The 13,202-nt window shown below is 39.7% G+C and overlaps 1 protein-coding gene across 1 annotated transcript; it reads left to right on the top strand.

Annotated features, from left to right (window-relative positions):
* The first annotated feature begins 2,275 nt into the window (after positions 1–2,275).
* On the top strand, positions 2,276–12,965 carry LOC134791081 (cytosolic carboxypeptidase 6-like). Its single transcript, XM_063762109.1, has 12 exons — positions 2,276–2,421; positions 5,549–5,796; positions 6,132–6,226; positions 6,622–6,838; positions 7,250–7,418; positions 8,811–8,878; positions 8,982–9,140; positions 9,622–9,713; positions 10,094–10,308; positions 10,752–10,965; positions 11,321–11,493; positions 12,698–12,965. Exons 1-12 carry the CDS (start codon positions 2,415–2,417, stop codon positions 12,856–12,858), a joined length of 1,818 nt encoding a protein of 605 aa, XP_063618179.1. The 5' UTR covers positions 2,276–2,414; the 3' UTR covers positions 12,859–12,965.
* Positions 12,966–13,202: the final 237 nt, after the last annotated feature.

The raw sequence follows: 13,202 nt of genomic DNA, 5'->3' as shown, positions 1-13,202 counted from the left end.
GTATTGTAGGTACCCAAATGATATGTAAATATGCTGCTAAGTGGGAACACATTTAAGATATGTATGTAATTTTGTTTCTTAGAAAATTAGGACTTTTGTGTCCAGTTGTTATTGTATTTAAAACATTTTCTCTAAAGTATATTGATGGGTAATGGATAGCGCGGGTATTATATAACAATAGTTGTGTGTACATATTAGAGTAAGTGTTCAAAATTACGTGTGCGAAGTCTGGCAGTTTGTTTGTGTTCCATTGAGCTTTGTTCCATGTTTGCGATGCGCGAGCGCGTATATTGTGATGCCGAGTAGTATTATATATCGATGAATATATTATTTATTAATAAACCACATGTTCATATTTGGTGCTGTTTTATTTTCCTGAATGGTCGGTAATTTTCGCAAGCCTTTATTTTAGATTCACCGGTCTCCGGTAAAGACGGGTTGATCGACATATCTAACATTTATATTTGATTTAGGTTGTTCTCGGTTTCCAATTGAGTTAAAAATCATACCTACCTAACTTCCGTGGCAATCGGCAATTCGGCGAAAAAACTGTTTCGTTATTTAAAACAGACTATTTCGCGTCTACATATGTATATCCTTATTCAAAGAAATACGTATGTATGCAGTGGTAATGGGCCACATTAGTTATGTGAACTGTCACCTATCACCAATAGCCCGGCCGTGCCACACTTATCTACATTTCCGGCACTTCCCTGTAGAGATAGGTAGGGGTGAGTAAATACTGAGTATTTACTCGGTATTTACTCAAAGCACCCGATAAATACCCGTATTTACTCATTTAGGTGGGTAAAAACGATTGCTTATAAAATATTCAAAAGTGAGATTTAAGAACAAAATTGTCTTTTATTGAAGAGTGCTAACGTGTATTAACAATATCTATAAAATAAAAAGCATATAGGACGCATAATTTAGGAAAAAAAGGTAATTATTAGTGAGAGGCAAATTGTGATAACGCATAGTTAATAATTTTGTTTTAAATAAGAGGGTATTTACTTTAAAAATATGGTACTTACTTCAATTCTATCGATGTTCTAGATAACTGCATGTCGCGCAAAAGTGCGTGTTTACGCGGCACTTACGACCTTTTATTAAGGGTTTTTTAAAGTAAACTCAATCCGATGATGTTCAAAATATTGTTTATTGTACTCCTAATACGGCTAATCTCCCGATATGTTTTCATATTTTTTCTGAACTTTGGTTCTAAAGTTATAGAGAGGTAAACATTATTTTGGCCTTTCGAGACGGTTTTTTTCCAAAAATATTCAATTTATCCAAAAATGTTCTTTGAAACATTCCAGTTATTTTTTGAAGACCAATTTAATGATGTGCAACACGTTGGTGGATTCTGAATTTTTTTTCGTGACTATTAGTTACATGTATGGAGTGCCTCTCTTGAAAAATACATTTCTTACAATTTTGAGTACTTAATCCAGTAGCGGCTTCCATAATACACCTATATTTCAAATTTATATGCCCCTTTGCACTCTAAATAGTTTATACCCACCAATTTGGGTATAAACGAGTAAATACGGGTATATTGAGTAAATACTGAGTATTTACTCAGTATTTACCCGTGAGTATTTACTCACTACCCATCTCTACTTCCATGGCCCTGCGTTCCTGCGTAGCACAGCCTTGTAACCTCTACGGGGTCACGCGGCGCGTCAAAACCGCTCGTAGCAGTCGTAGCCTCTATCCAATACAATAGCAATAGGTCTATCATCTACTTTTCGACGTCACAATTAATGCATCTATTGCCTCTCCTCTGACTGAGTTTTTATTTAAATTAAAAATAATTTACTTAAAGCGGAATAACCATTTACAATTTGTACTAGAGTGATATCGTTTTTCTGTGTATTCTAGAAAACAATTATATTTGTGTACATGAAACAACCGTAATCATAATATTCATAATCGCCCTATTTGTCTCGAATGTCGAAGATCACTATCGAGATAGTGATCTTGATTCGACAATGTATGTCCAGGTGATTTGTGATATTTTTAATGGATTTTCTATTGAGCGAATTCGAGGCTTCTTCATAACTAGAATAAGTTCTATTACCAATGTGGATTGTGGAATGTGGCTACGTGCAATGTTTTATGTCCATGGCTGTTATGAACGCGTAGCACGTGCTACGCCGCGGGCGTTGCTTAGCAACCATTGCTCATATTTATGCGTCCTACGAAACATTTTTGTTTTTATTAAAGCATGAAAATGTCGCATGACGACTACATACCCATGGCAACAGCAGTCAAGTGAACTGAGGAACGATGTAGTCGCTAAAATGTTTGTTATTATAATTTAATTAGTACCTATGGTAAGATGAGACATAGTGATTAGATATATTTACGATAAGGCAGCTTGGTGAGAAGATCGTGACACCATCGCCATCATGTCAGGTAAGTACGGGTTTGTACTTACAAAAAAGTTTCACGCATTAAGCACTCAAAGTGCTTTATTGTTTGTTAGACTTAGTAAATAAGTAAAATACCAAAGAAAATTAAGTAGGGTCAGGTGGGATGAATATAAGACACGGGTAAATATAAGACTAAGTTTTTAACTCACAAAAAAATATTCTACTTCATTCCTATTGCAATTAAAAAGAAGCCTTGTGTGTAGACCCTACATAGGTAACTAAGTATAGACTACAGCAATATTCTAGCTACCGTCTGAATTATATTAATAATTAATAATCTTAACATTTATATATGTTTATGTTGTAAGCCGATTTTTACAAATCCCGTATAGTTTATGCCAAAATAAAAATTGTATAAAATAGGAAATGCATCCTGTGACATCTACTAGAAGTAATGTGGCGTTTAATTTTGTGGTGCTCTACCATGCCTGCTAGAATTGTTATACGAGGCATGCGGAAAGAAACACGACACCCGAGCATGCCACACGCCACCCGGTCTATCGTACCACATCACATTATGTGAGCCCAGTGGCGGATTTGCAGTCAATGCCGCCCTAGGCCCCAGGCCCTGTAGCCGCCCCTTTCTCAGCACCCGTAACATTGACTACATTTTGAGTTATTTCTTGTTATCATCAGCGAATTTTTTGTCACAATTTGCCGCCCCTAATATCTTGCCGCCCTAGGCCCTGGCCTACTTGGACTTAGGGCAAATCCGCCACTGTGTGAGCCTAGTAAGGTAAACGTACTAGTGCTCGACATGCTAATGCCTTGCTGCCACCGCTATTGACAATGACTTAAGTTTCAAGATGACATGTACTGGGACCGCGTCGAGCACCAGTAGGTACGTTTACCTTAATTCAGGCTTCAAGTATAAGATTAGGAAAGGCACTAGGCATTAAGAACAAATGTTGCTGGCAATACGGGACACCTTAAATTAAAAACATAAATGATAGTTTAGAAGCGGGAGACCGACTTTACCTCGCTTTTGGTTTGTATAATTGTAGATCTTGGTTAGAATGTGAAAGGGTGGCGGGATGACGATTTTGGGACTTATGCAGTTTATAAATGAATAAATACATTTATTTAAAGTACATAATTATAAATTTGGTTTAGAAAAACATTGGATTATAGTTAATATATTTTATTATTAGATTTTAAGTAATCCAAACGCATTGATTGATGCAAGCAACCATGACGCAAACGCATGGCCGTACCTATTTTGTACACCTACATGACAACGCCAAATCTGTCAGCGGCCAGTAAGCCGGCTTCTGGCTTCCCATTCCAAAGTTATTGACAAAAAAGGTTTACGCCGAAAAGGAATTTAGATCGGTGACGCTTTAAAAGTTAATATTGTTGCATTTTCCTATAACCGCAAATTTAAACTATAGGTAAATACCTAGATTTCAGAGCTATAAAACGTTTTTGAGAGAAATTTTTAAATATTGAAGTTGACGAGCTGCTTTATTTTTGCGTCTCATAATCATTTATTGGTAAAATATTAAATTTTACAAGTCTACATTTTAAATCGATGACAAAATTTCAATTATATTAAATTATTGTAATTGATTGTATACAATAATAATATTTAATAAGTTTATAATAGATTGTAGAAATATTTATGGCATTACTAGCGTTGAAGAATGTTGCTGCTGCCTGTACTTCACAGCACCGACCCCGATGGTGTAGTGTTGTATTGCATGAGTTTAAGGTGTTTGCGAATCAATTCGCAATAAATAGTTAACCTTTCAATCGTTAGTGGATGGCGTGTCGCTGTGAACGGTTTGTATCGCGACTTACCGCCAATCTTATGGGGCACTAAGTTTAAACTACGTGAACTATACAGGCTGATTACGGGGCGAATATGTATAAATATGTATATTCTGTAACAATGTATAAGTTTCTAAAAAAAATAATGCGATCGGTGTTTTGGTCGCAAAGAGTTTAACTGCTGTTTATATTTATATCGAAGCGAACCTACCTACTTACATATCTCCATTTCTGTAATGGCAATATGGCACGAGTGATGAAGGGGACTTTCAGAAAATGTTCTAAAGGAATAAAATCTGATTTCAAAGTACGTATACATTATATTGAAAAAAAAGCCTATGGTCCGGATTATCCATGACTGCATATCCATAACTCTTAACAGCAAAGAAAACATTCGCCCTTCGGCACACGCTTCTCATTTATCTATCACCACCAGTCGGACAGCTGGGTTTTTCGATAACAATTTACTTGGGAGAGTGGATATGGTGTTCATCACAGGTCGTGAATCGGGGTGGGCCTTCGAAGAAAATGCTTATTCAATTTGTTAATTTAAAAAAAAGGTTCGTAGGTAAGTATCTACATAATCTTAATTTTAACCTAGAGGGGATGTATTAAGGAGAATGTATAACCTTTTCCTAAATGGAGCAGCCTGTAGCAAGTTAACAGGTAGGCGGGCGTCTAGGCCGGGAACGGTTCCCGCTGAGAAACACGATCAGTCTTAACTATGTCTTCGTACCCAAACGACCTGGAGCACACCTCCATATACACGAGGGATATTAATGGTATTCCTCATACACCTACAAAGATTACTAGAAAAAAAAAACGCGTGTAAGACGGTAATAAACAAAATTTGCGCCGTCGCGTTTTATGTACTACTTAAATAACTTATCCCCTGGTCTTAATGACGGTGTTTAACGGCAAGGGCCCAGTGTCAACTGCTAACAGAAGTCTTGTAAGCTCGAAACGCGTATATACCTATAATATGTCTATTCAAGTTGCTACAGTGTGTTAAATAAAGGATGCTGTTTAGCAAAAATGTGTCAACCGACAATATTTTTTTAAATAAAATGTCTACCTAAGCGTCAATTTTTTGAGTTGACATCTTATTGCAAAATGGATGTGGGTTGACACATTATTGCTTATCAGCATCCCTTACGGGCATCAGCGCCATGATGATACCGATTAAAAAACGTAAAAACTTCCAACACTCATTGTCACATATCGCAAAAGTTCGAGCGCGAGCTCCACGCACGAGCTAAGGAAGCTGGAGGGCTGTCTTACCGTGCAATTCCTCAGAGATTCAAAATGTAGTAAAAACTTGCATCTTCTCAAATTACCAGACAGCGAAGAGAGCGACGGAGAAGGAGGCCTCGGCAACCTAAACCGGCTGATCGTGAGGCCGCCGGGCCACAGCGGCAAGGCCAAGCGTGGCCAGCTGTGCTTCGACGCGGCCTTCGAGTGCGGGAACTTGGGCCGAGCAGACCACATCACTGAGCTCGAGTACGATCTCTTCGTGCGGCCCGATACTTGCCGCCCACGCTCGCGGTTCTGGTATAACTTTACCGTGGAAAATGTGAAGCAGGATCAGGTCTGTGTTCTTGAAATACTGAAAGCCTTTTTCTTACAAGCCCATTTACTGCCTGTAGGTTTAGTACTAACTTTATTGTGGACAATGTAAACAGGACCCGCCGCGCCGGTTCCTCTTCTTAAAATTATGAAATCCTCTGTGCCATTTGGTCTTTTATACACACATTTTATTTTTGATTCTGATATAATTGACCTCTCGTAAACACAATAATTAACAGGTTACATTCGATGTACCTGCTGACTTCCACAAACTTCTTCAGATTCCTTATTTTTGACACAAGCCGGAGTTACAATTACAATAAAACAATTGAATAACCAGTACCTATCGTATTTCAGAGAGTAATATTCAACATAGTCAACTTAGGTAAAGAAAGAACTTTATACAACGGCGAAATGACACCGCTAGTCCGCTCAACCTCGCGTCCAAAATGGTAAGTTTACATTACAAGTTAGGTCGGCTACATAAGTTGGCGTGTGCTTGCACACTGGATGCAATTAGTTTCCGTACGTGACGTGACTTATGCATGGTACAATCAGGCTCGACACTTTGATTGTGCTGCGCCGCGTTCCGACCGTAATCAAGTCGACCACGCATGTGCTAGTATGGTTAGAAGTTAATAGCTGATACTATAGACGATATCTAAAGTTCTAAACGTAGGTACCTATTTAAACATACCTAGTACAGCGGCAGTCCTACCCAGTAGGTACTGAACGTACACTATGTGTAAGTAGGTAATCAATATATTAAACAAGCTATTGGATTTGGTAGACCAAACAAATAAAAGCGATTCTGCATATTTTTTTACATTGTCATTTTCTATGGCAGGCAACGCATTCCCCGTCGTTTCATCTTCTACCACAAGTCACCAGTGCACCGCGGCCGGCGCGTGTTGACCCTCGCCTTCGGCTTCGACCGCGAGGAAGATGTTTACCACTTCACGGCGGCCGTGCCCTACTCTTACTCGAGGCTGCAGAAGTATCTCACGCTGTGGGAGAAGCGCGCACAGACGTTTGCTGCTAGGGAGTGCATTGCGCAAACTACGGTGAGACTAGCACACACTATCACAAGTGATGAGTACTTAGATATACCTACATACTTTAAGAATGGGCAGCAGTCTTTCTCATCAAATGATGAGTCTGATGTTCGGAAAGAGAAGAGTCGTGGAATGTATTGGGCCCCATACATTCCACGACTCTTCTCGTTCCGCACATACTATTAAAGTTTTTTCTGTTGCATCGTAACACGACGGCAAGGCAACCTACTGCTAATTTGATTTACAATTAGATATTAGTTTTAATAAAACCGTGTGCTATCTGAATTTGTAACACTTTGGATAGTAAGATTAGACTGATTTTACTAAGTACTACTTGGTACTACTACGGGCTGTTAATAAGCTACGATCAGTTAGGAGGTACCTTCACATTCAATGTTCTATTTCTTAAAATCCCTGCAGCAAAAACGCAAGGTTGACCTCATCACCATAGGGGACCTCGGGGTACAGGATAGAGAGATGAGAGAAGAGTCCGTGGTGAAGGGCAATAAGGGTGCTCCAAAGAAGCGCGTCGTGCTCATCCTTGCGCGCACGCATGGCGGAGAGCCGCCGGCCTCTTTCATATGCCAAGGTACCCATGTTAAAGGAATCCCTAGAATTACATATTTCAGAAATTGGTAAAATTAAATGACATGGCTTTTAAAAATCGCATGCTGTTTATGTATTTTTCTCAAACATGCAATGAAATGTCGTCACTCCAGGCGTTATATCAGGTTTCGAAGTATCACGTTTAGGGCGGAGCAACTCCAGAGAACTGTAAAGGAATTTCATACAAAATTTAAGGCCTAGGCCGGAAAGTAATTTTTTTTTAATTTCCATTTCACAGATATGTGTGACACACCATCGTGGCATTCAGCCATTAAAGTGATAACACACTATCGCACCGCTTTAAAAAAAAAACTAGGCAGTTTATGGTTTATGGTACGATTTCATTTTTTTTTAATCTTTATAGGGCTGTATCTCCTAAACCGTGCGTCGCAGCGCAATAATAATCAAATTTTCGTTCCCCTTTAGCAAATCCCTTAATAACATTTAAAAAAGCACAAGAAAAGAAAAAAAGCAAAAAAAATATTTATATGGATGTATCTCCTAAACCATGCGTCGTAGCGCAAAAATAATAAAATGTTCGTTTCTCTGTAAGAAACCCTTAATTAATATTAAAAAAAAACACAAAAAAGAAAAAAAAGAAACAAACTTTATAATGCAGGGGGCCGATTTTTGAATTTCGACCGCTCGATTTCGTGTATTTCGTCCAATAATATCTCCAGTACCCGGCATTTAAATTCTACTAATAGAATTGAAAACGAGTGGTCAATACCACTCGATTCCCAATTTCTATCGCTCGTATTTCAAAAATTAGCATTTCGCTGTTTTCCACCGATTTTAGAGTGACGAAATCGAACGCTCGAAATTCAAAAATCGGCCCCCTGTATCTCCTAAACCGTACGTCGTAGCGCAAAAATAATCAAATTTTCGTTCCCCTTTCGGAAATCCCTTAATAACATTTTAAAAAACACAAGAAAAGAAACAAAAGAAAAAATAGCAAAAAAAAAAAATTTATAGGGCTGTATCTCCTAAACCATGCGTCGAAGCGTAAAAATAATAAAATGTTCGTTCCTCTGTAAGAAACCCCTAATTAATATTAAAAAAAACGAAAAAAAAAGATAATAAAAAAACTAAAAATACTTTATAATAATGTTCTTAAACCGTGCGTCGTAGCGCAAAAATAATAAAATTTTCGTTCCCCTTATGAACCCCACGCACTGAATAACCTATCACATTAGGACATGAAACAATCATCATCATCAATTTTTATTATTATTTCATTGCATGTTTAAGAAAAGCACTATACATACTTCGGCGTGAAAAGGGGTTGTCGGCCTCATAACTATCTATATGCATTCGGCCGGCAACCCCTTATTTCCCAGCCTCTGTAGTAATGTACTATTATATTTAATTACAGGTATCCTTGATTATTTCTTAACTTCGTCGGAAAAGGCTTTGGCGCTCCGAAGCAACGTAGCTGTTCAGGTAATATGGGTAATAATAAAATAATGCAGTTAATTTCTGTGAAATTTTACAAAGCACTTTCTAGTTCTTTGCCAAACCAAACTAAAAATACGATTACCCTCAGGTGGTGCCGATGTTGAATCCCGACGGCGTGTTCCTGGGTAACCAGCGCTCAGACCTGCTGGGCGCCGACCTCAACCGCAGCTGGGTCACCGCCACCACCTTCGCCCACCCTGCCGCCGTGGCTGTCAACGACCTCGTGTCCAAGCTCGTCGCTGAGAAGGTGACATTGGTGTAACTCTCTTATTAGATCTTCCGTATTTCTGAGTAACCCGCGGTGAAACCCGCTGGTGCTGGGTTGGTGTCCTACTTTTTTTTTATACCACATCGGTGGCAAACAAGCATATGGCCCGCCTGATGGTAAGCAGTCACCGTAGCCTATGGAAGCCTGCAACTCCAGAGGTGACGTGACCATCAACGATCGTGTCCAATATCGTCGCTGCAAAGAAATACGAAGCGAAAGTTGGTGCAACTAGCGCCATCTAGGATGTTATCTACACAATTTTGAATTTATTTTATGGCATTTCTGTTAGGCATGTACTGAAAATCAGTTATAATGAAATAATATGCGTAATTTAATAAAAAAAAGTAATCGTTCATATTTTATTTACATTTAGATTTATTTAATTCATAATAGTAACTTGAAATACATCAAATTATTCTATAAAAATACGTATATTAAAATCAGCGTTTTGTGTTTTCAGTCTCTTCAATTGGATTTTATAATCGACTTGCACGCGGACATAAGCTTTGAAGGAGTCTTCGTTAGAGGAAACTCATATGATGACGTGTACAGGTGAGTACTGAGTTATCGGATTTTAAAAATACTTCAGCATGGCTATTGAGAAATAAAGAGCCATTTCGAAGAATATTACCCAGGTCAGAAATACTATTAGCTTAGCACCTTCGCATACAAACTTCTATGCATGCCCCCCCCATGCTTGTAACTTGTAATACAAGCGGATGTCACTTTTTGACAGCTTTTGTTAGAATTGTATTACAAGTTACAAGCTATTAAGAAACGGGCGCATGATATATCAAGTACCTATTGTAAATTATTTGTTCAAGGTGATAACGTTCTCCTGGCACCACAATAAACTAATAGTATCAGGACTGCATTGCTCGTTTGACGTTTGGGGCTTGATGCACTTTCAACCGTGAAACAACTTACTCTAGGTTTGAGCGTCACGCCGTCCTTCCAAAATTCCTGGCATCCCGCGTGGAAGCCTGGCGTCCCGAGGCATGCTTGTACAACGCAGACCCACAGGCCGCTGGCACGGCGCGCCGGGCGCTGCCGGAGGGCGCCGTAGACGCCTACACATTACTCGTTTCGCTGGGAGGACGCCGGCTCACTCCCAAGGGACCCTACATACATTATACTGAAGATGCTTGTATCCTTTACACTATTTTATAATGCACCAAATGGGGCACTACTAACGCCATCTAGTAAAGATTAGTAACAAACAATCAATTTATTGTTTCTGGCTTTCTGCTAATTGATATAAATTTGGACGTAGGAAATATCGTTAACAGGCCTTGTAAGTACATACATAGTCCTACTAGCGACATCTAATCTAGGTTTTTTGTACTGTACGAAGCACAAGGTATAAAAGACATGAATATTAATATCCATTTGTCATATTATACTGAAGTCTATTTAAGTAATATTAATCTGCTTTGTAACAACTCATTTATAAACATAATAAAAATTATAGCTTTACTGCATAGCAAGTGCACAAATATTGATACAGCTAGCGCCATCTTGTTTCTTTATAGTGCATTATTATACTATGTTTGCAACTATTGAAGAAAAATCATTTACTAAGCACAACAGATGCTAAAATCGGCCGATCTATTGTGAAGGCTCTCTGCGACTACTACCGACACATCGGCGTCATACCCCCGCGGCAAGGAGCACCAACCAAGAAGAAGGATGACCGCGGTCGGCGTCGGCGACGGCGCCCCGCCGCCGACAGAGAAAGGCCAGTCCGCCGCACATGGTCCCCAATGTCCCCACACGAACACTTACCGCACATACATACCAAAATGTACGATTTATGCACTAATCTTGTCTTTTACCGCACAGCTACAACACTCTTGTGATTCGACACCCATTTACAGGAACGCACAAGCGAGGATGTCAAACTTATCTCGGTAGTTACCGACCAAGTAATTACGTAACTAACACATTTTTATCCCTTTTTTGGAAATAGTCAGCCACCTATTGACACATCAATAAAACTTTGGAAAATTACTTGGGTAGTTAATATAGGTAATAACGAACATTTGAAGTTTAAACTATCATTATTGCTATAACGCCTATAACCGCAGTGAGAACTACTAGCAGTATTAGCTATTAGCAATTGCTGCCACGAGAAAAACATTGATTATTCATGGTGACAGGTCGCCAAGCTCAAGTCCCGAACGGCGTGTATTAGCCGGGCGGGTGCTGTCACCGCCGCTGCCCCCGGCGTCGCCGCCTCCGCGCCGGGCGCTGCCGCCGCGCTCCACGCGACTCCGCCGCACCAAGCCCAGAATAGAGCCTGACTTGGACCCGCTACTGCCTCTTATCACAGGTACACTGTGGCTGGTGGTTTTAACTTTAACACATACCTAATTTAAGGTGGCGACTGCTAATTAATAGATATCGAAGCTAAAGCGCTATCACTATAATATATATAAGTATAGGTAATATCTATAATACATACTTTGGATATCCACCTGACTCCTAAAGGATTTCAAAAATGAATTTTAACTTAAATAAGACTAGATTACAAATTTAAAAATAACACTAAAGATTCTGGACATTAGGATACATGTATATAGGTACCGACACAATCTTACACTTCATGTCTTAACAAAAGTTTAAATACCCAGTATTTTCGTAGATTTTCTAGTGACTTGAATCCTCACAACATTATTGATCGACGGGTTAACTATAACTTTTAATGATGTTCATTTTTAGGGTTCCGTACCCAAAGGGTAAAAAAAGGGTCCGTCCGTCGGTCTGTCACCAGGCTGTATCTCGTGATCTGTGATAACTAGACAGCTGAAATTTTCACAGATGATGTATTTCTGTTGCCGCTATAGCAACAAATACTAAAAACAGAATAAAATAAAGATTTAAGTGGGGCTCCCATACAACAATCGTGATTTTTGACCGAAGTTAAGCAACGTCGGGCGGGGTTAGTACTTCGATGGATGACCGTTTTTATAGATAATGGTACGGAACCCTTCGTGTGCGAGTCCGACTCGCACTTGCCCGGTTTTTTTTAAGTAATCGACTGGGTTCTTCTTAGGTTAAGTAACTGACATATATTATGTATGTCGATAGATGGCGCTAGTAGTACCGTGTTTCAAGAGCTATTTGCTTGACCATTAATATTTATTACGTAAATAAAGTCAAGAGCAACGTTATATAAAGTTTCATTTCAAAACTTAGACCGTAACTTTGCCCTTTATGTTAAAGCCATACAAAGTTAGGCAACTTGAACACATTGTTCAATCTACCGACTGTGCAACGTGACATCTGGCACGCGGAGAAAGATTGGCAGGCCGTGTTATGTATCCAGTTGAAGCGTTGTCTAATTACTTAGCATCGTAAACGGGACCGAGTAAGAATACGCTCTCGTATTCTTACTCGGTCCCGTTTTAGAAGTTACCGTCTCTTTCTATTGTCTCCTTAAAAATGGCAAAGCCACACTTTGTCACGTCAAAATCGGTAAAGAGCTAGCTTAGACGGACTCTAGATATATTTATAAACAATCATTTCGATTGCAGGCACAGCTGTCCGTACGCCCCGGCTATCCGTAGTGAATCTCAGCGCTATCGTCCGCACGCCGACGGGCCGCGATCCTCGCCCGAGGCTCGCGCGCCCGGCCAGACCCTCGCACCCGAGGTTCACCAGCGATGAGTACGACACGCATGACTCTGACTCTTAGTTGGTGTGAGAATCCGCATATGTGATACAAACGCGGTCACCGGTCGCGGCCGCGTTAGAGCTGACACTCGGCGTTTTCAGCAAAATTTGTAACATTTCCTTTTTTTATTAGAAAAGAGTGTTTTTTCTATTAGAGTCTGTTCGGAAAGAGAAGAGTCGTGGAATGTATTGGGCCCCGTACATTCCACGACTCTTCTCTTTCCGCACAGACTCTATTATCGTGGAAACAGCCAGTTACTCTGCATTTACGGAATATTCGGCCTAATCCTATTTGTATCCCCAGTGGGAACAAATGGGACCGTGGACGGACGATGCAATTCCTATTTGTCGTCATTTGTTACCACT

This window comes from Cydia splendana, chromosome 5 (assembly GCF_910591565.1).
Source record: "Cydia splendana chromosome 5, ilCydSple1.2, whole genome shotgun sequence".
NCBI classification, from domain to species: Eukaryota; Metazoa; Arthropoda; class Insecta; order Lepidoptera; family Tortricidae; genus Cydia; species Cydia splendana.
The sequence above is the reverse complement of the archived record's forward strand: the minus strand, read 5'-3'. Positions and strand labels throughout refer to the sequence as shown.

Coding starts and splice junctions, on each gene's coding strand:
- LOC134791081 (XM_063762109.1), top strand. Junction 7,419..8,810: donor GGCCTCTTTCATATGCCAAG/GTACCCATGTTA, acceptor ATTTAATTACAG/GTATCCTTGATTATTTCTTA. Junction 10,309..10,751: donor ACATTATACTGAAGATGCTT/GTATCCTTTACA, acceptor TAAGCACAACAG/ATGCTAAAATCGGCCGATCT.